A 24,385-nucleotide genomic window follows, 5' to 3' on the forward strand; every position below is an offset into this window, starting at 1 on the left:
AAATGTGCTGTTTTGGTGGTCCGTATTACCAGAGGTCTGTTATTTTCCATCATCTTTCCTTCAGGGGCAAGTGAAATGTTAAATCTGCCAACATGGAAGAAGTTTTTATTTCCAGAGTTGAGGAAGATAATTCTCGTAACTCAAAAATCATGTACTTCAGTTAAAAACATGTACTTATAGGAAATGAATAGTATTTTAGTTGGATTCTAATAAGACTTCTCATTTCTTTTAATTGTATTTTAAAATATCAGCCTTTAATACTTCATCAACACCAATAGATTTGTTGGCACAAGAAATTTATATGCTGGGTGCTTTAGGTCGTTGCAAAAGGGCTGAAACGTAGGCCTCCTGTTAAGATTGTAGTTCTACACTTGTCTGATGAGAATCGGTTTCTCTACTAGCTGTAGGGGGTGCGGTGAGGGGTCTTGGCAGCTACCGGTGCCCAGCTGTGTTTGATCCTCCCTCCAAAGTTCTGATTTGTCTTTTAGGACACAGGACAGATAAAGCTTAGTGAAAACAGAACATGTCTAGAGTTACAAGGAGAATCCACAGGGAAATAGAAGGCCCCTAAAGTACTTTTCCCCTCAGCCCAGGGTAGCAGAGTGCCGAGTCCCACGCTGATGGGGAAGGTCAAATTGAAGATAACAACTGTTTTCATAGGAGCTGAGCTAAGGGTGAGTTAGCCCCTGCATAACTTTACCACTGGTGGACGAGGATGTGCTCACTGTGTCCCCCCAAAAGAGTAGTCAGGACATACAGCCAAGGGAGGGTCTGAGCTTACCCTCTGTGATTCAGACTCCAGCTAACGGTTATGCTCACCACCTTTCCTGATCCCTGGATCAGAGTTATGGTGGCTTCGCCCCTCGGTTGGAAGCCAAATTGCTCCCACTTCAGGTGTCTGTTTCCTCACATCTTAACCCTCAGTCCTTAAGTTAGTCTAACCTTGACTTGCAAATGGCTAATAATAGTAAGGCCATTGCTTCAAGTACTGGCCTTATCGGCCACGTTGAATTCGTGGCTTTTCCTAGTTTTGGTTAAAAGAAACACACACACAGCTCTTGAATTCTAAGAAGCAGGTTTTGTACTTTGGTCTTCGCCGCTTGGGATAATTGGGTAGGAAGTACGTACAGCTCAGGAGGCCCTGGCCTTGGTTGAGGCTGAATAACAAACAGTTATGTGTAGACTTCTGATTTGGGCAGGGTTGTAAATGCAATGGTGGCATCGGCAGATGACTGCGTGGTTCTGGAGAACAATTGCCTTCCAATATGCAGGTATTATGATTGGGTCACAGTGGTTTTATTTCCACAAATTCTTTTTATTTGGATCAAGATTACAATACTCTGGTAACTGTATTTCAGATAAATCAAGAATTCACTATATGTCATTTTTAATGTAAATATAAACTACTTTTCTAGCCTATCCTTCAAGGCCCAGGTCACCTTTCTCTGTGAATCTCCTTGTGACAGTTCCCAATGAAAACAGTGTCTTCTTCCAAACTTGATTGCTTTTCTACTGTAGAGCCCTTCATTACACTTGTTAGAATGTATTATCTTTCCCAGTAGTTTATAAGATCCTTATGGGCAGGAATCATATATTCATCTTAAAAACTTTTTTAAACTTCTTTTGTGAAATAATTTCATACATCAGAAGAATAGGACAAAGAATTTCACTCAGTCAGCAATTGCCAGTATTTTTTCACTTTTGCTCTATTTCTCTCCTCTCCTTTTGTTGCCTGTTTCTCCTAAATAAATCATATTTTTTTCTTAAGATGAGACTTTCTCTCAGATAGCCATAGTACAATTATAAAGTTCAGGAAATGAACAGTGCACATTATTATCTGACGTTCCATCAGTGTTTGGTTTTTGTCTCTTGTCCCAATGACTTCCTCCATTTTGACTTCTTCTCTCATCAAGGATCGTGCATTGACTTCATTCAGTGTCACATCTCTTTAATTTCTTCTAATCTAGAATCGTTCCTCATCTTTCCTTTGCGTCTCACTGACACTTTTGACACTGTTGACACTTTTGAAGAATATAGGCCAGTTATTTTGCAAAACATCCCTTATTTTGAGTTTGTCTGATGTTTCTTCCTGTTTAGAGTCAACTTATGCATTTATGGCAGTAACATTACACAAGCGATGAGTTTCTTTTCTGTGCATCGCAGTGGACAGCACACTACGTCAGTCTGATTCATTCATTTTTAAAAAAAAATTTTTTTTTTTTTATTGAGGATCTGATTCATTCTTGGCGACTCTGACTTCGGTTCAGATGGTGGCAGCCAGGTTTCTACACCGTAAAGCCACACACTTCTCCGTGTAGTTATCAACTGACCTGTGCGGAGAGACTGACTTTGCCATCCATAGGTGGCTTCCGCCTGAATCATTACTTTGATGGTAATTTTTCTAATTCAGTTCCCCACGTACATTGAGTAGTTAGCTTTCTGCCGCAGTGCCGCAATGCAATCTTTTTAAAATTAATAGCCCTGCTGTTAGAGAACACTATCATAGGCCAAGTGCAGAGCTGGCCATTTAATACATAAGGACTGCTTTGTTCTGTCTTCATGCCTCATCTCCAAGACAAATGGTGTTCCCTGTTTTCGCTCACCTGGAGTTGTATGTTCAGAGAGGTTAGGTGCCTGCCTGAGGCCATGTGGTTAGTAATGAGTCAGGATTTAAACTCCTGTCTGTCAGACCCAAATCCTGTGCCCATGTTTTATATCAGAGAGTTTTGTTTTTGTTTTTGTTTTTGTTGGCTTTCATATGTAACCAATAGTTATTGAATGAATAACATAAAAACATTCTACTCTAAAGGAAAACTTGAGAACCTATTTGGAATTGATTTACTGTGTTCTAATGCAGTGTGGTTTTTAGAGGTGGGGAAAGTTCGTCTTCTCAGTTCACAGCTAAACTATGAGTTGAGTCCATATGGAGTAAAAGTGAGCAGCAAACACTGTGGTGTGCGTTGCCCAGAGACTCGGAGCATTAAGCCTGGGCCCTGTAACTCTTAGAAGATTGATGTTACATTATTTCAAACTATTTTGTAATCTTACTTAAAATAGCTACAAGGGAAGCCCTAGTAGAACTGTAATTGAACGATGGGAGTTAACTTTTGCCTTGAGGTTGATGGTCAACAGCAAGTTCCTCATAATCTGTCGTGAGTAGGAAGAGTTATTTTAGGAAAGTGGGACTTCTGTTCACTATGGCAGTCATATGTAACCCCAGACATTCCTAGTTTTCCTTTAGAACCAGTTACATTAAAACCACCATCCAAGAGTTTACGAAAACGTTTCTTATCTGTTTATATTTTAATATTCTTGGCATCACGAATTTTTGTGAATTTGCACAAAGCTCATATATATGTAATTATCCCAGAAAAATAAATATAACATTCCATCAACACAGAAGCCCCCCTTATGCCTTGCACAGCTTTAGAACTCCTCCCATGTCCAGAGGGGAATCAGCAGGCTATGGCTTCTGTTTTTCACTCCTTCCTTTTTCTGAGATCCTGACTCCTACATCGCTAGTTTCTGCTTCCAGCCCTGAGAGACTGCCCCCAGTGCCACTGGTTTCTTTGCCTCTTAAAAGTGCCGGAGTTTTCTCAGCCTCTTGCCGCAGGCCAGGAATTGGGTACATTTCCCCAGGGAGAAAGCAGCCTCAGGTGTCAGTGCCCCTGTACCAGCAGCTGCCCCTCCTGGTCTTCTCAAGGCCTGGGTGCGTCAGCAGGTCGCTGATGCCATAGCACAGGTGTTGTGTGTTTGGTTTGGTTTTATATATTATCTTTTCTGGTTAGTCTGGGCAGGAGAGTTGATCTGCTGCCAGTTACTTTTTTTTTTTTAAATACTTAATTTTTTTTAGAGCAATTTTAGATTCACAGTAAAACTGAGAGGAAGGTACAAAGTTCCCCTATACCGCCTGCCCACATGCATGCACAGCCTCCCTGCCATCAACATCCCCCACCAGAGTGGTACCTTGTTACAGTCAACAAACCTGATTGACACGTCATTGTCACCAAAGTCCATGGTTTACAGGAGGGGTCACTCTTGGTGTTGCGGGGTATGTGGGTTTGGACAAATGTATAATGACATGTGTCCACCATTATAGTATCACACAGAGCAGTTTCACTGCCCTCAAATCCCCCGTGCTCCACCGCTTCGTCCCTCCCTCTCCACGAACCCCTGGTGCCTGCTGATCTTCCTAATGGCTCCATAGTTTGTCTTTTCCAGAACGTCACAGAGTTGGAATCATGCAGTATTGTCGCTTTTTCAGATTGGCTTCTGTCGCTGAGTAATACGTATTTGCGGTCCCTCTGTGACTCTCGACGCCTTGCTGGCTCATCTCATTTTAGTGCTGAGTGACGTTCCCTGTCCGGATGGACCACAGTTTATTTATCCATCGCCTACTGAAGGACATCTTGGTTGCTTCCAAGCTTAGCAATTATGAATGAAGCTGCTGTAAACATGTATGTGCAGTTTTTTTGTGTGGATATGAGTTTTCAGCTCCTTTGGGTAAATACCAGGGAGCCTGATTGCTGAGCTGAGTGGTAAATGTATGTTTTGTTTGTAAGAAACGTCCATACTGCCTTCCAGAGTGTCCATACCATTCTGCATTCCCACCAGCAGCGAGTGAGAGTTCTCCTGCTCCACGTCCTCACCAGCATTTGGTGTTGTCACTGTTCTAGTTTTTGGCTGTTCTAAAGGTGGTAGTGGTATCTTGTCATTTTAATTTGCATTTCCTTGATGGCATATGGTGTGGAGCATGTTTTTATATGCTTATTTGCCATCTGTATATCTGCTTTGAGGTCTTTGGCCTTTTTTTAAAAAAAAAAAAAAAAAGAAACGTTATTTTCTGATAACTGGGTTTTAAGAGTTCTTTGTGTGTTTTGCATAACAATCCTGTATCAGAAGTGTCTTTTGCAAAAATTTCTCCCAGCCTGTGGTTTGTCTTCTAATCCTTTTAACATTGTTTTTCACACAGCAGTTTTTATTTTAATGATGTTCAACTTACCTATTTTTTTTCTTTTATGGATTGACCACCAGTTACTTTTTAAAAGAGTGTATTCATTTGTTTACTTGTTTAGTTTGGTTTTCATTTTGCTTGTCTTATCCTCCGTCTTTGACATTTACAAAGAAACCTTTCATCTCAGTCCTCTTTCCTACTTTCTTTATTTTTATTTCTGAAGAAATATTTACTAAATCAAGACTGCTAGTGGGTGAGATTTAAAATTGTGCCATCTGGAAAATACCGTGTTACTGAACGGTTCATTTTCTTTAGTCACTAGATGACTCTGTGAATTAGATCTGGTTATAGTGGGCTCTAAAATCTGTCTACATTTGGCTGGTTGGTCAGAGTACTCTTAAGAACTAGTCAAGAATTCAGGACTTGGAAACTTTTTTTTTTCTTGTGATTTTTGAAAAATTGAAATATAGTTGATTTACAGTGTTAGTTTCTGGTGTACAGCATAGTGATTCACATATATATGTATATATTCTTTTTCATTTTTTATCGTTTTAGGTTATTACAAGGTTTTGAATATAGTTCCTTGTGCTAAACAGTGGAACCTTTTTTATCTGTTTTATATATAGTAGTTTGTATCCACTAATTCCAGACTCCCAATTTATTCATTCCTCACCCCTCCCCTGTGGTAACCATAAGTTTGTTTTCTATGTCTGTGAGTCTGTTTGTATTTTGTAAATAAGCTCATTTGTATCATCTTTTTTAGATTCCACATTATAAGTGATATCATATATTTGTCTTTCTCTGTCTGACTTACTTCATTTAGTGTGATAATCTCTATGTCCATCCATGTTGCTGCAGATGGCATTATTTCATTATTTTTTATGGCTGAGCAGTATTCCATTATATAAATATACCACAACTTCTTTATCCAGTCACCTGTCCATGGACATTTAGGTTGCTTCCATTGTATATAGTGCTGCTATGAACGTTGGGGTGTGTGTATCTTTTCAAATTAGAGAGTTCCCTCCGGATACATGCCCAGGAGTAGGATTACTGAATCATATGGTAACTCTATTTTTAGTTTTTTAAGGACTCTCCATGCTGTTTTCCATAGTGGCTGCACCAAATTACATTCCCACCAACAGTGTTGGAGGGCTCCCTTTTCTTCTCACCTCCAGCATTTATTGTTTGTGGACTTTTTAATGATGGCCATTCTGACTGATGTGAGGTGATACCTCATTGTACTTTTGATTTGCATTTATGTAATAATAATCAGCAACATTGATGGTCATTTTAGTGTCTATTGGATGTCTGTATGTCTTCTTTGGAGAAATGTCGTTAAGTCTTCTGCCAATTTTTTGATTGGGCAGTGTGTTTTTTTGTTATTGAGTTGTATGAGCTGTTTGTATATTTTAGAGATTAAGCCCTTGTCAGTCACATTGTTTGCAAATATTTTCTCCCAGTCCATAGGTTGTCTTTTCATTTTATTTATGGTTTCCTTTGCTGTGCAAAAGCTTAAAAATTTAATTAGGTCCCATTTGTTTATTTTTGCTTTTATTTCTATTGCCTTGGTAGACTGACCTACGAGAACATTGCTACAATTCATGTCAGAGAATGTTTTGCCAATGTGTTCTTCTAGGCAATTGATGGTGTCTTGTCTTATATGTAAGTCTTTAAGCCCTTTTGAGTTTATTTTTGTGTATGGTGTGTGTTCTGACTTCATTGATATACATGCGGCTGTCCAGCTTTCCCAACACCATTTGCTGAAGAGACTGTCTTTTCTCCATTGTGTATTCTTGCCTCCTTTGTCAAAGATTAATTGACCATAGGTGTGTGAGTTTATTTCTGGGCTGTCTGTGCTGTTCCATGGATCCATTGTGACAGACCCCACTGTTTTGATTATTGTAGCTCTGTAGTACTGTCTGAAGTCTGGGAGGGTTATGCCTCCAGCTTTGTTCTTTTTCTTCAGTATTGCTTTGGCAATTCTGAGTCTTTGGATTCCATATAAATTTGGGGATTATTTGTTCTAGTTCTGTGAAAAATGTCCTGGGTAATTTGATAGGGATCACATTAAATCTGTAGATTGCTTTGGGTAGCATGGCTTTCCTACTTTATTTTTTTTCATAACACTTGTTACCACCTGGAATTAATGATGATCTGTGATGTTTTACATTTATTTGTACATCACATCTGCTGGAATGTGTATTTCATGAAGCTAGGGACATTGTCTGCCATGTTTCCCCCTGTATTCCAAGCCCTTATGACAATTTTTGGGATGTAGAAGATGCTCAGATATTTAGTAGAGAAATGAATAGATGGATGCTTCTTTCTCAGCTGTATGGGACATGATGGAGGTGAGTGCAGATGCCACAGCTACACACTGGGCCTGCCCCTCGGAGAAGGTACTGCAGTTTCTCCCTCACCACCTCCCCCCAGCATTTTTTTATTGTGATAAAATACACACAACCTAAGGTCTACCATCTGAACCATTTTTAAGTGCATAGTTCAGTGGTATTATGTGCACTCATAATGTTGTACAGCCACCACCACCATCTCCTTTCATCTTGTAAAGCAGAAACTTTATAATTCCCCATTCTGCTCTCCCCCAGCCCCTGGCAACCACCGTTGTACTTTTTGTCTTTATGATTTCAGTAGCTCTTAAGTACCTCATATCAGTGGAATCACACAGGATTTGTCTTTCTGTGACTGGCTTATTTCATTTAGTATAATGTCTTCTCAGGATTCATCCATGTCGTATCACGTGTCAGAATTTCCTTTTTAAAGGCCGAATAATATTCTGTCATGTGGATGATGCCACATTTTGCTTATCTATCTGTCCCATCAGTGGACACTTGTGTTCCTTCCATGTTTTAGCTGTAGTGAACAATGCTGCTATGAACGTGGTGTACAAATACCTCTTCAAGACCCCGATTTCAGTTATGGGGTTATATATCCAGGTGTGGAATTACTGGATCATTTGGTAATTCTTAATTCTCTTTTTAATTTTTTGAGGAACTGACACTAGCTGCACCATTTTCCGTTCCCCCCAGTAATGCACAGGATTCCAATTTGCCACATCCTTACCAACACTTATTTTCTGGGGGTTTTTTTGTTTTGTTTTTCATTTTTTGTTTTAAATAGTAGCCATCCTAATTGGTACGAAGGGTATCTCAGTGTTTGCTCTGATGATTAGTGTTGCTGAGCATCTTTTGTGTGTTTATTGGCCGTTTGCATATCTTCTTTGGAGACTTTTGAGTTCTTTTCCATTTTTTAAATCTGGTTGTTTTGTTGTTGTTGAGTTTTAGTTCTGTCTAGGTTCTGGGAGGCAGCTATACCCACCACTATACGAACAACGTCTCTAGGTTCTGGATATTAACCCCTTATCAGATACATGATTTGCAGTATTTTCTCCCATCCTGTAGATTGCCTTTTCACTCTTCATAGTGTCTTTCAGTGTATAAAATTTAAATTTTCGTGAAGCCCAGTTTTTCTAATTTTTCTTTTGTTTCCTGTACTTTTGGTATCGTATCCGAGAACTCATTGCCAAAACCAGTGCTATGAAGCTTTGCCCTGTGTTTCTTCCAAGAGTTTTACAGTTACAGCTTTTGATGCATTTTGAGTTAATTTTTGTATACGCAATGTAATGAGTCCAATTTCTTTCTTTAAAATGTGGATATCTAGTTTTCCCAGTGTCATTTGTTGAAAAATGGTACTTTGATAAAATCTTTTCATGAAATAGAGAAAATGTTTTGGACATAAATACTGCATTTAATGCACATTTCTGGTTTTTTACTCACCTCATGAGCATCATGACATGCCGAACACCGAGGCAGGCACCAGGACTGAGGGACAGCGCTAGATTTGGAATCTGTAAAGCGCTCTGCCTGTGCCAAGCCTGGGACACTGTGCGTGGGGGACGGTGGCAGCGGGAATGCAGAGGAGATAACAGTTGAACAGCCTTGAAGGAAGAAGAAAAGAAGGGTGCATGCAAGGTCACAGAAACAGGAAGGGGCCTGATGATGTGGGGCCAGAGGAGTGTAGTGAGGGAGTGGGAGGAGATTAGAGTGAGCAAGGCCAGCAGGAAACCGATTCTATTCGGAAGAACCTGATACACTCTGCGAGGGATTGATATTTTAGTCCCGGAGGCAAAGAGACCCACTGCTATATTTAACCAGCTGTACCAGAGGGCATGAGTGGTGGTGGGTAAGCTGGCTGGGCAGCTGAAGGTAGGGAGGCCGGTGAGGAATTTGTCACTGTTGGCTGAAGTACTAATAGGAAAAAACAGTGGATGTACTTAACCTGAATTGTGCTTATTTGGTGCTACTCCTTTTTTAGAGGCAATTTACAGTTTCTTTGAGCAGTGACAAGTGAATTTATTATTGAGGCCTTTCTTCAAATTTTACCTATATCTTTCATTCACAAGCAACCAAAGATTTTGGCTTAAATTGGCCTCTAGGGCAGAAAAAAAAAGTCTCACATCACTAAAAGTCCAGAATTAGGACTGGCCCCAGCCTGATTCAGTTCAGAGCTTCACAGTGCCCCTGGGGTGTCCTCTTTGCTTCTCTGACTGCCTCCCTCTGCCAACTTGTTCTGCATCCACTCCGGGGGGGTGGAGGGCAGTCATCGAGCACAGCATTCTCTGCATCCTGTTCTCACACTGTCCAGAGGATGTGTTCCCTACATTCCCAGCAAAAATCTTGTGGTGGAGGGGTGTCTCATTTTCAAGTGCTCATTTCTGATTGGTCCCATGCCTCTCTCTGAGCCAATCTTCGTGGCCAAAGGGATGAAACATGCTGATTTGCATTAAGCTGATTAGGGCCCAGATGGGGGTGGCATTAGTCCCATTCAAACACTTAGTGGTTTTGGTTTTTCAGGACGCTGTTAACGGGAAGGTGTGGGAGGCAGGGGGTGGGTGCTGAGCAGCGAATAGCAGATGTCACTGATCCCAGCTGTATTTCAGAATGTTGTGTTCTTTTTCTTCCTCCAGTTCCCAATTTCCTTTTTCATAGAAGACAGCGAGAGAAAGTCGATCAAAACTTCAGCCTTATGTTACCTCACAGCAGTTAGTGTCTGGAAAAGCACCTGATGATAGGCTCGTAGGCTGAGAAGTTCTTTAGCCGTGTCTTCTTTTGGTAGTTGATGATTGTATTCTATCTTTAAGATTATGACTTTTAAAAAACCATACTTGATTCACTGAGTTTACTGAGGAAATATTTGGCACATACCTAATATTATATGTTTATGTCTACATGGACTTTTAATTAGTATAGCACAGAAGACTAAAAATGCAACAAGTGAAATAGAAATAGCTTGAGCTTTTTAAATACTATATTCTTTTAAAATCTGATTATTAGTTCAATGCTAATGGTTAATAAGTAAGTCACAATACATACATTCACCCAGTACACAAAGCCAGAAAAAGAATAAGGAAGCTCTTGAATAGACGTGGGAAGAGGAATGCAGAAAAGTCTGTCCAGTATGCTGTTGTTTATATAGCTTTTTCTGTACACTTGATGGTGTTTCTTAATGAATTCAGCCTAAAATTACAAGGCAAACAGTACTTATATGCAAAATTTATAATGTGGTAAAGTCACTCTAACAGCTGACAGTATTTGAATCACAGATAATGTCAAGTTGTTTTATACGTTTTCATTTTGTCAAAAGTTAGAACAAGAAGCAAAATCTCCATTTCCTCACAGTTTGCAACAGTACGTTGTCCTAGGTCAACTGCAGTTCCAGCAGCATTTTCACACCTTGGCACAGTGCAAAGGAAGTGTCTGTATCTCAGAATCCATTTACTGCTCAGTGAGAAGCTTCCACCTAACTTTTGCTTGGGAGTGATTGATCTGCAATATGATGACAGGCGAAAAGGCAAATAGTAAGGAAAGAATGTACCAGAATTCATAAATACCTTCTAAAGAATTAACATGTTCCAGTAAACCATGCCTGTGGATTAATATCAATATTTAGCAGTATTTATCTCTGTGTGAAAAACATTTTCAAAGATGAAATAACATAAAATCTTACAAATTAGCATATTAACAGGGAGGTTAGCTAAGGAAAAAAAAAATCTATATTGGAAAGAAAGAACTATAACTGTCCCTATTGACATATGACATGGTGTTGTATATAGAAACTTACAAGGAATGAAATTAAGAAAATTTCATTTACAATAGTATCAAAAGAATAAAATACTTACAAATAAAGTTAACATAAATGCAAGACTTGCATACTAAATATTACACAACATCATTGACAGAAATCAAAGAAGACCTAATAAATGGAAAAACAGCCCATGTTCATGATTAGAAGACAATATTGTTAAGACCGCAGTGCTCCCCAAACTGATGTACTGATTCAAGGCATTCTCTATCAGAATCCCAGCTGCCTTTGTTGCAGAAATTGGAGAGCTGATCCTAAAATTCATATATGGAAATGCAAGGGACCCAGGATAGCCAAGAGAATCTTGAAATCAAGAACAAAGTTGGAAAAGTGGGCAGAAGACCTAAATAAGCAATTCTGCAGTGAAGACATACAAATGGCAATAGGCACACGAAAAACTCAGTGTCACTAATTGTCAGAGAAATGCAAATCAAAACTACAGTGAGGGATCACGTCACACCAGTCAGAATGGCCATCATTAGAAAGTCCACAAACGATAAATGCTGGAGAGGGTATGGAGAAAAGGGAGCCCCTCCTACACTGAAGGTGAGAATGTAGTTTGGTGCAGCCATTATGGAAAACAGTATGGAGATGGCTCAAAAAACTAAAAATAGACTTGCCATATGATCCAGCAATCCCACTCCGTGGCATACATCCGGAGGGAACTCTAACTCAAAAAGATACATAAACCCCAGTGTTCATAGAAGAACTATTTACAATAGCCAAGACGTGGAAACAACCTAAATGTTCATCACCAGATGACAATGGAATACTACTCAGCCATAAAAAAGAATAAAATGCTATTTACAGCAACATGGATAGACCTGGAGATCATCATTCTAAGTGAAGTAAGCCAGAAAGAGAAAGAAAAATACCATATGATATCACTCATATGTGGAATCTTAAAAAAGAGACACAAATGAACTTAATTACAAAATAGAAACATACTCACAGACATAGAAAATAAAACTTATTTACCAGGGGAAAATGGGATGAGAAGGGATAAATTGGGAGTTTGAGATTCACAGATACTAATTACTATATATAAAATCAGTATACAAGTTTCTTCTGTATAACACAGGGAACTATAGTCAATATCTTATAGTAACCTATAATGAAAAAAGCATATGAAAACAAATATATGTATGTGTATGTATGACTGAAACATTATACTGTACACCAGAAATTGATACAACATTGTAAACAGACTATAATTCAATTTTTAAAAAGAAAAAAAACTTGCAGGACTCACACTTTCCAATTTTAAAACTTACTACTGGGCTTCTGTAAGCAAGACAGTTTGATAGTGGCATACATATGGCTAGATGTATGTAACAGAACTAAGAGTCCAGAAATAAACCTTTATAGTTTTGGTCACTTGGTTTCCAACAGGACTATTCCAGTTGTGGGGAAAAGAACAGTCTTCAACAAAAGGTGCTGGGACAGCAGGGTAACCACATGTAAAAAGAATGGACTCCTGTGTCATACCACAGACAAATATTAACTCAAAATGGATTATAGATGTAGATGGAAGAGCTAAAACTGTAAAACTTAAAGAGAAGAGTAAATCCTTGTGTCTTAGAGGAGGCAGTGATTTCTTAGATAAGAAACCAAAGCACAAGCAGTCAAAGAAGACATGTGATAAATTAAATTCATCACAATGAAAAACTTATGCTTCAAAGGCCATGGTCAAAAAAGTGAAAAGCCAACCCATAGAACTAGATAAAATATTTGCAAATCATGTATTTGAGATGGGATGTGTATTCAGAATAGATAATTCTTAAATGGGAAAAAGATTTGAATAGACTTTTGTCCAGAGAAGATACATAAATGGCCAATAAGCACATGAAAAGATGCTCAACTTCATTAGTCATTAGGGAAATCAAAACCGTGATGAGATACCACTTCATCCTCACGAGGACGGCTGGAGCTAAAATAAGAAACACAGACAGTAACAAATGTTGGTGAGGATGTAGAGAAATTAGAACCCTCAGACACTGCTGGTGTGATTGTGAAATGGTGTAGCTGCTTTGAAAAATAGCCTGGTAGCTCTTCAAAAGGTTGAACATAGAGTTACCATGTGATCCAGCAGGACCACTCTTAGGGATGTACCAACAAGATGGAAAATGTGTCCATAAAAAACTTGTATATGAATGTTCATAGCAGTATTACGTACTGACAGTAGCCAAAATGTAGGAGCAATTCAGGCATCCATTAGTAGATGAATCGATTAAAAAGATGTGGTATATCCATGCAGTGGACTGTTAGTCATAAAAGAAAACGAAGTACTGATACATACTACAACGTGGATGAGCCTTTAAAACATTATGCTAAGCAAAAGAAGCCAGACACAAAAGTACGTGTATAATTTATGACATGCCCAGCATAGGCAAATCCATAGAGACAACAAATTAGTATTTACCAGTGACTCTGGAGAGAAGAGGAATGGGAAGTAAGTGCTACTGGGTACAGTGCTGCTTTTAGGGGTGATGAAAAAAGTTTTAAAATTAGATATTTGTGATTGTTGCATAACCCTTTGAATTATACTAAAAGCCACTGAAATGTATACATTAAAAGTAAATTCTATGGTATGTGAACTTTGTGTCTATAAAGCTGTTATTTAAAAAATGAGCATAAACAGATAAACATAATTGATTTTGATGATAGAGAGCACTTAATTTGAACCCCAATTAAGCATTATTATCTCACACACAACCCCAAAAGAATTCCATTCTTCTCATTAGTAGACCTGTATTAAAAATTGTACTGAATTATATTCTGGATTCTAGCAATAAATAATTGTGAAAATTTGTTTTCTCTTTTTTTGATAAAAGTACCTATATTGAATCCTTAATTTGTCTCTTGGCCTATAAAGTTATTTACTCTCTGGCCCTTACAGGAGAAGTTTGCTATCCCTTGCTTCGGCACGGTGTTTCTTCTGCCTAGTCTTCCCCTCTCACCCTGGCCCGAACTTCTGTTCACTCTTTGAGACTCTGCTTCAGTGACCCTTCCTCCTTCTGTAGGAAGCCTTTGCCGACCAACCAGGCCAAGAATAGAGTGTGGCTCTTTGGTGTTTCCTAAGTGCTTTCTGCAGACTTCTGTAATCCCAGTGACTGTGCCACAGTTGTTTGCTTCCAGGTCTTTATTCCACAGTGGACTGTGGTGTCCAGGGACTGTGTTGTAGTCATTGTTACAACCCCTAGTGCCACAAAGAAGACACTGACATGGTTGCTGGATGAATGCATGAATCCATATCCACGTGTAAACAGAGATGCTGGACAGCAAACAAAGCGAGTGCGACATACCTGTCTAGGTGGAGAGGACAGGAACTCTTCTCGTTTCTCTTCTTGACTTACAAGGTTTTCATTAAAACAAACAAACAACAGCTTTTGACTGTTAAAGGAGTATGACTGAATTACAAGAAAAATTAAGGTATCCTATTCCTGCTCACCAAGAGATGAGCTCCTTGGTGGCCCTTAGTACATTTCTCTCAAGACATTTTAATGCATGGTAGTCGGTGTGTGTGTGCACCAAAAATGAGATCATACTGTGGTATAAACTACTTCTCTTATGTATATTGTGCATAGCTCTCTCTGTCAGTAAATATACTTCATAATCTCTGATGGCTGTAATGTCTTATTGCCTGGACGTATCGTAGCTTAGTTAGCCACACCCTCCTTAGCTGACATTTAGGTTTCTACATGTTTGCTGTTATTGACAGCTGTATGATTAACATCACTGTAGCTAAATCTGTGCACACTTTGCGGATTTTTTTTCCTTAGGATAAATTCCCAGAAGTAGAATTATTGGTCAAAAGTACATATACATGTTTAAGATTTTAGATTTGCATTGTCAGACTGCCCTCCAGAAGGACTTTGTGTCCATGTGAATTTTGAAAGTCCCTTCTGTCCGTATAATAAAACTTTATTTGGACCTTTGAATGTGTGTTTTAACTCTGCTGAGCTTTAGTACAGCTTCAGTAGAGAAACATGTTTATAATGCTCCGTGAGGAGAAAGAGCCAGTCTCAGCAATTCAAACAGAATGGAGTCTTGTTTTCAGTAATTACACAGAACTTTTCTACCTTCTTTGTTTTGTACACTGTGAACAATAGAGGAAAATTACAACATTTTTCTCTGCCTTCGGAAGCTTCAAATCTACATTGTTACGCTTCTGTCCTCTGTTCCTGGTAAAGGACAAGCCCTATCTCTAGAAGATACCGATAGTAAGAAATGGCAGGTTTCAGTTGCCATCCAGCCGAACACTTTAGATAAGTGGAGATATACTGATAGGTCTTACTTGGCCATCAGACACATTTTCCCTTGGAAAATGGAATTGACACCACTCAGCCAGAAAATGTTTTTTGGTTTCATGAGATCTACAAACATGCCCAAGAAGTTAAGTAAAAAAGTATGTCAATTATGATGAGTTTAGAGAGAGAGATCCTTCTCTCACTCTTTGGTGGCATGAAAGTAATTTTTGTGTATTTGATCAAAATTAAAATTGGCTAGACAGTTGATGGTATCTGACTTGATCCTAAAAGTTCTTTTAATTATTATTATGCTGCTGCTTTATTCCATCTCATTCGTTCATTTGTATCTCTTTCCTGAGGGCCCACTGTAGGCCAAATACTCTAGTAAGTAATTTTCTTAATTTTGCTGTTGTCTTTCTTTCTAATGTTTTTTTTTCCTTGTTGTCTGTCCACTGGTTTTAATCTTAATTTACCAAATGAAACGCTTTTTAAAAGGCAAAATGAAGTAGCAAAGCAATTAAAAATACTAAAATCTCAGTCTAGGGAAATAGCTAAGCCTACATCTTGGAATATTATATAGTCAAAGAATTTGTAGTAACATAAGGGGAATGTTTACAGTAGAAGTTAAATCAAAATTGTACAAATAGTGTGAATTCAACTATGTGTTTTTTTAGAGCAGATGAAAAAGACCAAATCAAACAGACCAAATTGTTCTAATTTTTGCTGGGTGGTAGGATCTTGGATGATTTGCTTTCTTCCTGCTTTTCAAATTTCCTTAGTTTTTATGACAGGCATATACAATCAAGGGGAAAATAAGCTTAAAATACTAATATAAAATATTTTATATCTGTTGATTTTTAGACTCTGTAGATAGGAATGAGCCGTTGAAGTGTTAAATGTTAAAATCTGATAGAATATGAACACATTATTAAAGAGTAGGAAGTACAGAAGAGAGGACATTTAATTGTGTATGAAGTTTAGAATTTATGCTGAAATTTAAATGATAATACTTGAATTTACATATAAATGTCTGAATTATTTATGAGCATTTACTATAAACATAAGTGGGTCAGAGTTATTGAGATCATAAATCCTAAATAATAATCTAATAATAATCTCAATAATAGATAACCAGACCAATGGATTACCTACCCTGAAGTGCTCTGGCTGACGGTGTTCTGTGGTCTCTCATTTTATTAGTGTGTACTGTTGTAAATGAAAATATTTGGTAGGGGAATGTGTGTAAGTATGTGGGAAATAATAAGTGTTTGAAGTTTGTTATTTAGTGTTGGTCATTGAAACTTGTACAATCTTATTTTAGGAGAATGACATCTTCCTGGGCTGGGAAAAAGGAGCTTATAAGAAATGGGGAAAGAGTAAGAAAAAGTGCTCAGACCTAACTCTAGAAGAGATGAAAAAGCAGGCTGCTGTCCAGTGTCTTCGATCTGCTTCTGATGAAGTAAGTTTCCCTTTGATTTCTAATACTTGGGGAGAAAAAGGAGGGACTTCAGTTTTTGGTGTACAGCATGATGTTTTGGTCATACATACATATATTTGTTTTCATGTTCTTTTTCATTGTAGGTTACTACATCTTGATTAAAAAGAAACTTAGAAAAATAAACTACTCATTATCTTACCACTGCTACATAAACATTATCACTTCTTTTAAAGCATTTTTCTATCTATATATTGAGTTTTATATTTTTTATGGACTTTTAATTACAGGATAAAAATTATATAGATTTTTCCCATTTAACGTATTTCATTTTGTTACTGTATTATCTTTATATTTTTTAGTGGCTAAGTTATATTTCATCAAATAATATTCTAATAGCAGTCTAATATACTCTGCATTAATGGATATGTAGCTTGCTCTTGACTTTTTGTTATGCTGTCTAGAATATTTTCATGTGTGGCTTTTTCCATGGTCTATATTATTTCTTTTGGGTATATTCCTAGAATTGAGATAGCAGTTCTGACATTTAAGAACACTCTACTTGCTTGATTCATAATTTTGGGGTTTTTCTTCTTTTTTTAAATTCTGGTTTTGGGGGGAAGGTAATTAGATTTTTATTTATTTTAATAGAGGTACTGGGGATTGAACCCAGGACTTTGTGCATGCTAATAAGCAAGTGCTTTACCACTGAGCTATACCCTCCCCTGCTTTAGTTTTTAAGAAAATATTGTAAGATTATTTTATTGATCTTTTGACACTTCATATATAATATTTCTCATGTCCTTCAGCATCCTGAAATAACAATAGTTTTAGAATTTAATTGCCTATTTAAATGAATACTATGAATTCTTACTGAATTACTCACTGTAAGGTATAATCTCTGAGACCATAACTACTTAGAAAATTATTTTGCTTTCACCATGCTGTTTGAAATAGTGTGCTTTAAGTACCTTTATAATGTAAAGTTAAATTGAGAAGATTCACACAAGGTATCTAGAGAGGCTTCCCACCTCTGGAACTTCCTTCCTAAACTAAATATCTAATGGCCTCATGTTGGAGTAAGCAGCTTTGCTGCATGTGGTAATCTGCAGAAGTTTATTCTGTCTGACTGCCACCTGTCACACACGCCTTGAAGTCTGTGCAGCCCTTCCCAGCTCTGCGTTCTCATCCTGCTCAGCGCTGTCTGCAAGAGCCCGGCTCCCGGGCCCGTGCACACGGAACCTCGTGCACGCCCCACCTCCTGTCTTCCCTCCACTGTGCTCCTTGGGGGCCAGGACTGTGAGTTACCCATCTTTGCAGCTCCCGGTGCCTAGCAGTGAGCGCCGATTGTGTAAAAGGTACTCAATTTCTCTTGAACTGAATTGAACCTCAGTTTCCAAAGAGTCTCCCCTTTTCATCCTGTCCTTTTTCCTCTTCCCACCATTTTCCTTTCCCCCACCCCTTTGATTTTTTTTTTTGCGAGATAATTATTTATTTTTATTGAGTTACAGTTATTTTACAATGTTGTGTCAAATTCCAGTGTAGAGCACAATTTTTCAGTTATATGTGAACATACATAGATTCATTGTCACATTCTCTTTTGCTGTGAGCCACCACAAGATCCTGTATTTATTTCCCTGTGCTATACAGTACAATCTTTTATCTATTCTACATTTTGAAATCCCAGTCTGTCCCATCCCACCCCCCGCCCCCTTGGCAACCACAAGTTTGTATTCTGTGTCTATGAGTCTGTTTCTGTTCTGTATTTATGTTTTTGTTTTTGGTTTTTGTTTTTTTTCAGATTCCGCATATGAGCAATCTCATATGGTATTTTTCTTTCGCTTTGTGGCTTACTTCACTTAGAATGACCTTCTCCAGGAACATCCATGTTGCTGCAAATGGCGTTATGTTGTCAGTTTTTATGGCTGAGTAGTATTCCATTGTATAAATATACCACATCTTCTTTATCCAATCATCTGTTGATGGACATTTAGGCTGTTTCCATGTCTTGACTGTTATAAATAGTGCTGCTATGAACATTGGGGTGCAGGTGTCATTTTGAAGTAGGGTTCCTTCTGGATATACCCAGGAGCGGGATTCCTGGGCCCTTTGATTTTTTAACTTCTGATTTCTTGAAGCGGCTGCCTCATAGACTGTGGGATAGGAATGTGGAAGTTACTGCTCATATAATAATCTTGGGTACCTTTTTGTTACAAAGAGTAGGAACACATGTAACCTAGTTAAAGAAAAAAATGGAAATATACATAAAGGATACAGGATACCTCACTGAAACCAAGTGCTGGAACTGCAGCAGCCTCGGGAGCAGCCTGAGCTGGGAGCGCAATGATTAGCAGCCAGTCATTTTCTCTGATGACCCACAGTCTCCCATTGCTTCTCCCTGTTTCTGAGTCATTCCCTCTCTTCCTGAAGTCTGGCTTTCTCCACTTCAGCACACACATGGTGAGAAAACGACCATTCTAGCCCCAGCCCAGCATGACTGCTCAAGTGTAGAACCCAACCCCATCCAGTTAGAGGGAGAATCTGATTGGCTAGGCTTGGACCAGGTGTCCACCCCGGGTTTGATAAGCTGTGGTGAGGGGACAGAGTTGCTTGGAGGTCCACCCTTTCAGCAGTGACGGGCAGCCCTCAGAGAAAAGAGGGTGGTTGGACAGTTACCCAAAAGGTGTCTTCTGGGGGACACTGAAGGGAGTAATAGATTGGTAAAGGAATTTGGAGCTTTTAAAGGAATTCAGAATGCAGATGGTTTTTAAAAGTGAGAGGTTAGTTCAGGTAAATTCTTTGAGTACAGTCCAGAGAAGCTGCTGCTGAGTCATGGTTGGGAGGAAAATATGAGTAGGGAGTTTCAATCTGGGACAGGATCTTATTTCTGCCTTAGAGCAAAGTTGCTGAGAAACGACTCTAGCCTTCGACTCATGGTGAAGCGGAGTGAAAAACAAGGACAGCTGAAGCCAGCTGTGGAAGAGTAGGGAGCACAGATACCTTGTCCTAGTGCAGTGCAAGACCCGGCTCCTCCTGCAGCCTGCTGAGTGTGTGTAATCCATCCTAGCCAAGCAGGCTGTGTGCAGACAGGAGCTTGGTGTCGGGTAGAAACAGCACAGGGAAGGAGAGTGGGTTGCAGAGATCTTTGATTCTCTGAGTTGCTCCTTTGGAAAATGCTTTCCTTTGCCTGGCTGTCAAAGGCAAGATTTTTGTTTACAAGCGCAATGAAGTCTATTTGTCGTGTCTTACTCTGTCCTTCTCATTTTATGATAAATGATTGCATTGCTTTTTCCTAATAGTGATTGTTTTTTAATCTTACCAAATTAAAGTTGGATGAGGAAGTGAATGTGCCAGGCATACACCAGGAACTCAACCGAGTGCTTGGGGACAGAATGAAAAGGAAGTAGGAAGTCTTCAAGCCCAGAGCTCCGTACCTGAGGCACCTGCTGTTTGTACATTGGTGCACAGGCCCTGTAAGCCAGCTCGTCGGGTTCTTGGGGAGCCAGTGGAAAGAAGTTGAAAAGAACCCTCTTTAATTATGGCCTGTAACCATAGAAAGGAATCAATGTGGTCGTTTATGAACTGTGGGCTATTTGTGTGTCCCCTGGCTTTCCTTTCTAGACTGTCTGGTGGCTCCGGTGAAAACAAAGGAGCGAGGAAGGCGCTACATAGGAAATTGTAATGCCAAAGTTCTGTTTTATATTTTGACCACAGTGAAGGTCTGTGTATAGTGTGGTGTTCGTCTCCTAAACGCTGAGGATGGCAGTGCTTGTGGTTCTGTGCTTTGCTTTCCCACCCAGTTCTAGTGGCAACTAAGAGCTCTTCTTAGTGCAGCTCTGTGTAGTCACTACGAACTGCTCAGAATCCAAAGCCACTAATAAGTTTACAATCTAATTGATTAAAATGTGAATGACATAATCACATGACTATAACATAGGTGATATGACTGTAACATAGGCTCTCACTGTGCTGGCCAGGTAAGTAGAGGTGATATTATGTATTACACAAGATGAATTCTTTTCTCGTTACTTTCCCGTGTGCATGTGTGACTGTCACAGCTGCAGTGTTAGCTGTTTCTATAAAAGCATCCCCAAGGTATCAGACTCCTCACCGCATCGTGGTATGAGTAGAATGGCTGACTTCCCTTCCACGTACCTGTGATGTGACTCTGTGCCTCCACGTAATTCTTGCATCAGGTTGTGCCCCACATTACAGCACGTCTCTTGACCTGCTCAGGTCAATATTTTATCTGAGAAATGTTGCCAAAACCACATGGAAGCTCAGTTATGTCGAATTTTTATTTTATATGTTGGCGGCACCTGTGAAGACCTGCAGGTGGTGGTTGTTTATCCCTCCGGGGGATCATGACCTTCCATGGGCCTCATTGTTTGTTAGGTCCCAGCTGAAACTGCCTTTCTAATGCTCTTCGTTCACGCATGCAGATAAGAGGTAATTCTCAGGGTGCTCGTTTTCTATAACATTTTGCACTTGCTTTGAGTGCAGTTAGTAATGGGGCCTGTAGAGAGGAGTGGGGCTGGGACGCAGTGACGGGGCACTTTATAGATACGGAAGGTTATCCTAAGCTGATTCGTTCCTGTTGTCAGTGGACATGGTGTGTGCACCCAGACCTCTCCTCCCTTTTAAAAACTTGAAACAAAGTTGAGCTGTGCCAGCTGTTGCTTTCTGACTCCTCGAGTTTACTTGGTTCTGTTTTCTCTATCCCCAAAGTTCAAGCTTTTTATGTTGTTTGGTTTTGTTTTATTTTTAATAATTAGTTATATTTTGGTGTTTTGTTTTGTTTTTTTAACTGAGCTACTTAAAACTGAATCGAAGCTAGGATTTCATCTTCCACTTTGGAAGAATATCAGAAACTCAACAAGGCCCTGTTTGGGGAGTAAATGAAGTTAGGATGCAATGATAACTTGTTTTGGTTAAGTTAGTTTTGAAAAGTAACAGCGCTGCTGCATACCCTGGGTAGCTGACTCCGCCGGTGGTTCTGTAGAGAGCCTTACAGAGGACTTATGATCCAGGTGTGGAGTCTTACTCTAGTTGCTCATATTTTCACATTCAGCTAAGCCTGCCTGTAGAATTCTTTCTGCCAGTTAAAGTACACAGTACATCTTAGTATTTCGTGTATGTATTGTTTATCTGCTGTGCAGGGTTGTATGTACAAAAACCATGTAAAGTAGTTCATGGGAGTACTTTCAGGGTTGATTTTGACCATACATCTTGTTTCTTTGCATGCTGATGTTAGAGCTTAATTCATTCTGGATAATTAGAGCATGAGACAGTGATAATCTTTATTGAGCACTTAATGTGTGTGGTACCTGTCTGGTGTTCTGTGTACGTTGTACGAGGTGATGCTGTGCACCTTCTACAGGCCAGCCCTCTGAGAAGCCACGTTATTAAAGCTGGGAAGGCTCACAATTGCTGTGTTGTCACAGCCAGCCCTGCTCTGGGAAGCCCAGGCCTATCTCCTAGGGCATGGATGGAGCGGGAGCACTCAGGGGAGCCTGGAGGCCCTTCTGAGGACTTTGGCTTTTCCTCTGATAAACCACGAATATTGGAGAGTTTGGAGTAGGGGTAATGTAAGGGCCCAGCTGGCCACTGCAGGAAGACTGGTTGGAGGGGCCGAGGCAGATGCAGGGAGAGCAGCTAAGGAGCCATCATATCAGACCAGAGGGTCGGTGAGGATGGGACCTGGTTAGATTCCAAATCTGTTTTGAAGTTGGAACTGACAGGATGGACATGGGGTGGAGGAAAGGGGCAGGGTTGAGGCGGATAGCCAGGGTTTTGGGGCTGAGCAGCTGCAAGAATGGGATTTTCATTTACTGAGGAAAAGGAAACTAGGGATGGAACACTAATTTGTGGGTGGATGGGTGTGAATTAAGATTTGAATGTGAGGTGCCCAGGAGAGTGCAGTGGAGATGCTGAAAACGCAGTTGGATATGCATGTCGGGCTGATGGGCGGGTGGTTTGGGGAGGAGGTTAAATAACAGACCCCTTGCTTGTTTATCTCACCAGAGCTCGCTGGCTCACGGTCTCCCGGGGCTGAGCAGGAAGCTAAGTGAGTAAGACAGGAGGGAGAGGGGAGGCCTGTGGTGAACCGCAGGGCCCAGGCCCACCCCGGCGCTCGCTGATGGTTACCTTGGCGAGTGCTGTCCTGGTGATGCCAGGTCTTCTCTCTTAGAAAAGTTAGAAAATTGGGATTTTTATAGGAAATTTCCTGAACTATCAAATGCCGAAAGTGAGGGTATGAAAAAGGAAACCAGGGGGAGGGGCTGCTATAAAAATCTGAGAGTGAGGTGAGCAAAAGGGCATAAAAAGAGGTATGTGTGGGGTTATGGTGTGGGCTGTGAGCAACCCGGTGCGGGAGGTAGACAGGCAGACACGGAGCAGGTGCAGAGACACAGCAGTGCACACCCATGCAGGCGGCCTGGGAAACACTCACAGCGCAGCTCGGCCCCGCACCCTTTCCTGACGGCGCTTCTCCGCACCTCTCTCCAAGGTTCCCACTGCTCTGAACTGGTGCTTCTCTCCCGCGTGCGCCTTTATACTTTTACCAAATGGTATTTGAGGAGATACACAAATGTGAGACTATTCTGCATGTTAACTTTACATGAGTAGTATCATACTGTATTTTATAACTTGCTTCTTTTAGTTAACATTTTTAAAGATTTATCTGTGTTGACAGTGTGATCTTATAATTTCTTTTCACTGCTGAATAGTTGTCCATTGTAACACCATAAAGCTGTTTATTCCTCTGGTAATGGACCTCTCAGTTGTTTCCCAGTTTTGCTTGTTATAAAGAGCGCAGGAAGGAACGTTCTCGTGTATGTGTACCGTGCTTTCTGCAGAGTCTATCCTTAGGCATCAACTGCTACATTAAAGTCAGTTGTTGGTTTTTTCCCACCATTTTGGCATTACCACAGACCTGAATATCTGATGAAAGCTATAGACCTAACTTGAAAGATACACATAAACTTTTCTTATGTGCCCACTGGTAGCCTCCTTAAGAATTCATGCTTCCTGGATTAAGAATAACCATTCTAAGTTCTGCTTTGAGGAACTTGGCTATTCTTGTCACTCCCCCAGTGAGGTGTGACAAGCAGTATATCCAGACAGTGAGCCTGGAGCCTTCCAAGCTCCTTTTCCTGAATCTCCTTCAGGAAGTTTGGTTGTTTCAGGAGGAACAGGGATATCTGACGGGAAGAGAAACTGCCATCTCCAAATTAAAGTTAGAAACGGGACATTTGTCTGCATACATTAAAAATATGGTCTGCCTAAATCACTAGGATGCTACCAGAAACCAGGAAAGTTGAAGGACTTGAATATTCAAGTTGAAGTATTTTCTTCTGTAGATGATGAAACGGAGGCTCAGAGACATTGAATACCTTGTCCAGCTTTTATGTGACCCGGGCATCTCTGCCCTGTCCAGGTGATGCTCTCCAGACCGTAGCCCTGCTAAAGAGTGAGGCAAAGCAGAGCTGCGCTTTTCTAAGTTTTGTTTAATCAAGCTATTTGGTCATTGCTTGTAACAGAGGTTGACATCTTCTACTTCTTATGACAAACTTTAACTGTGTT

General features: G+C 39.9%; 1 protein-coding gene across 6 annotated transcripts in view; it reads left to right on the top strand.

Annotated features, from left to right (window-relative positions):
• KIAA0232 (KIAA0232 ortholog) overlaps positions 1–24,385 on the top strand; it is an 82,909-nt gene that overhangs the window by 31,676 nt on the left and 26,848 nt on the right. For all 6 annotated transcript variants that reach the window (XM_064488293.1, XM_064488291.1, XM_064488298.1 and 3 more), the window contains one exon: positions 16,688–16,825. In XM_064488293.1, the coding sequence (XP_064344363.1) occupies positions 16,688–16,825 (138 nt within the window). The remainder of the gene's footprint in view (positions 1–16,687; positions 16,826–24,385) is intronic.

Source organism: Camelus dromedarius, chromosome 1, assembly GCF_036321535.1.
Source record: "Camelus dromedarius isolate mCamDro1 chromosome 1, mCamDro1.pat, whole genome shotgun sequence".
NCBI lineage: Eukaryota > Metazoa > Chordata > Mammalia > Artiodactyla > Camelidae > Camelus > Camelus dromedarius.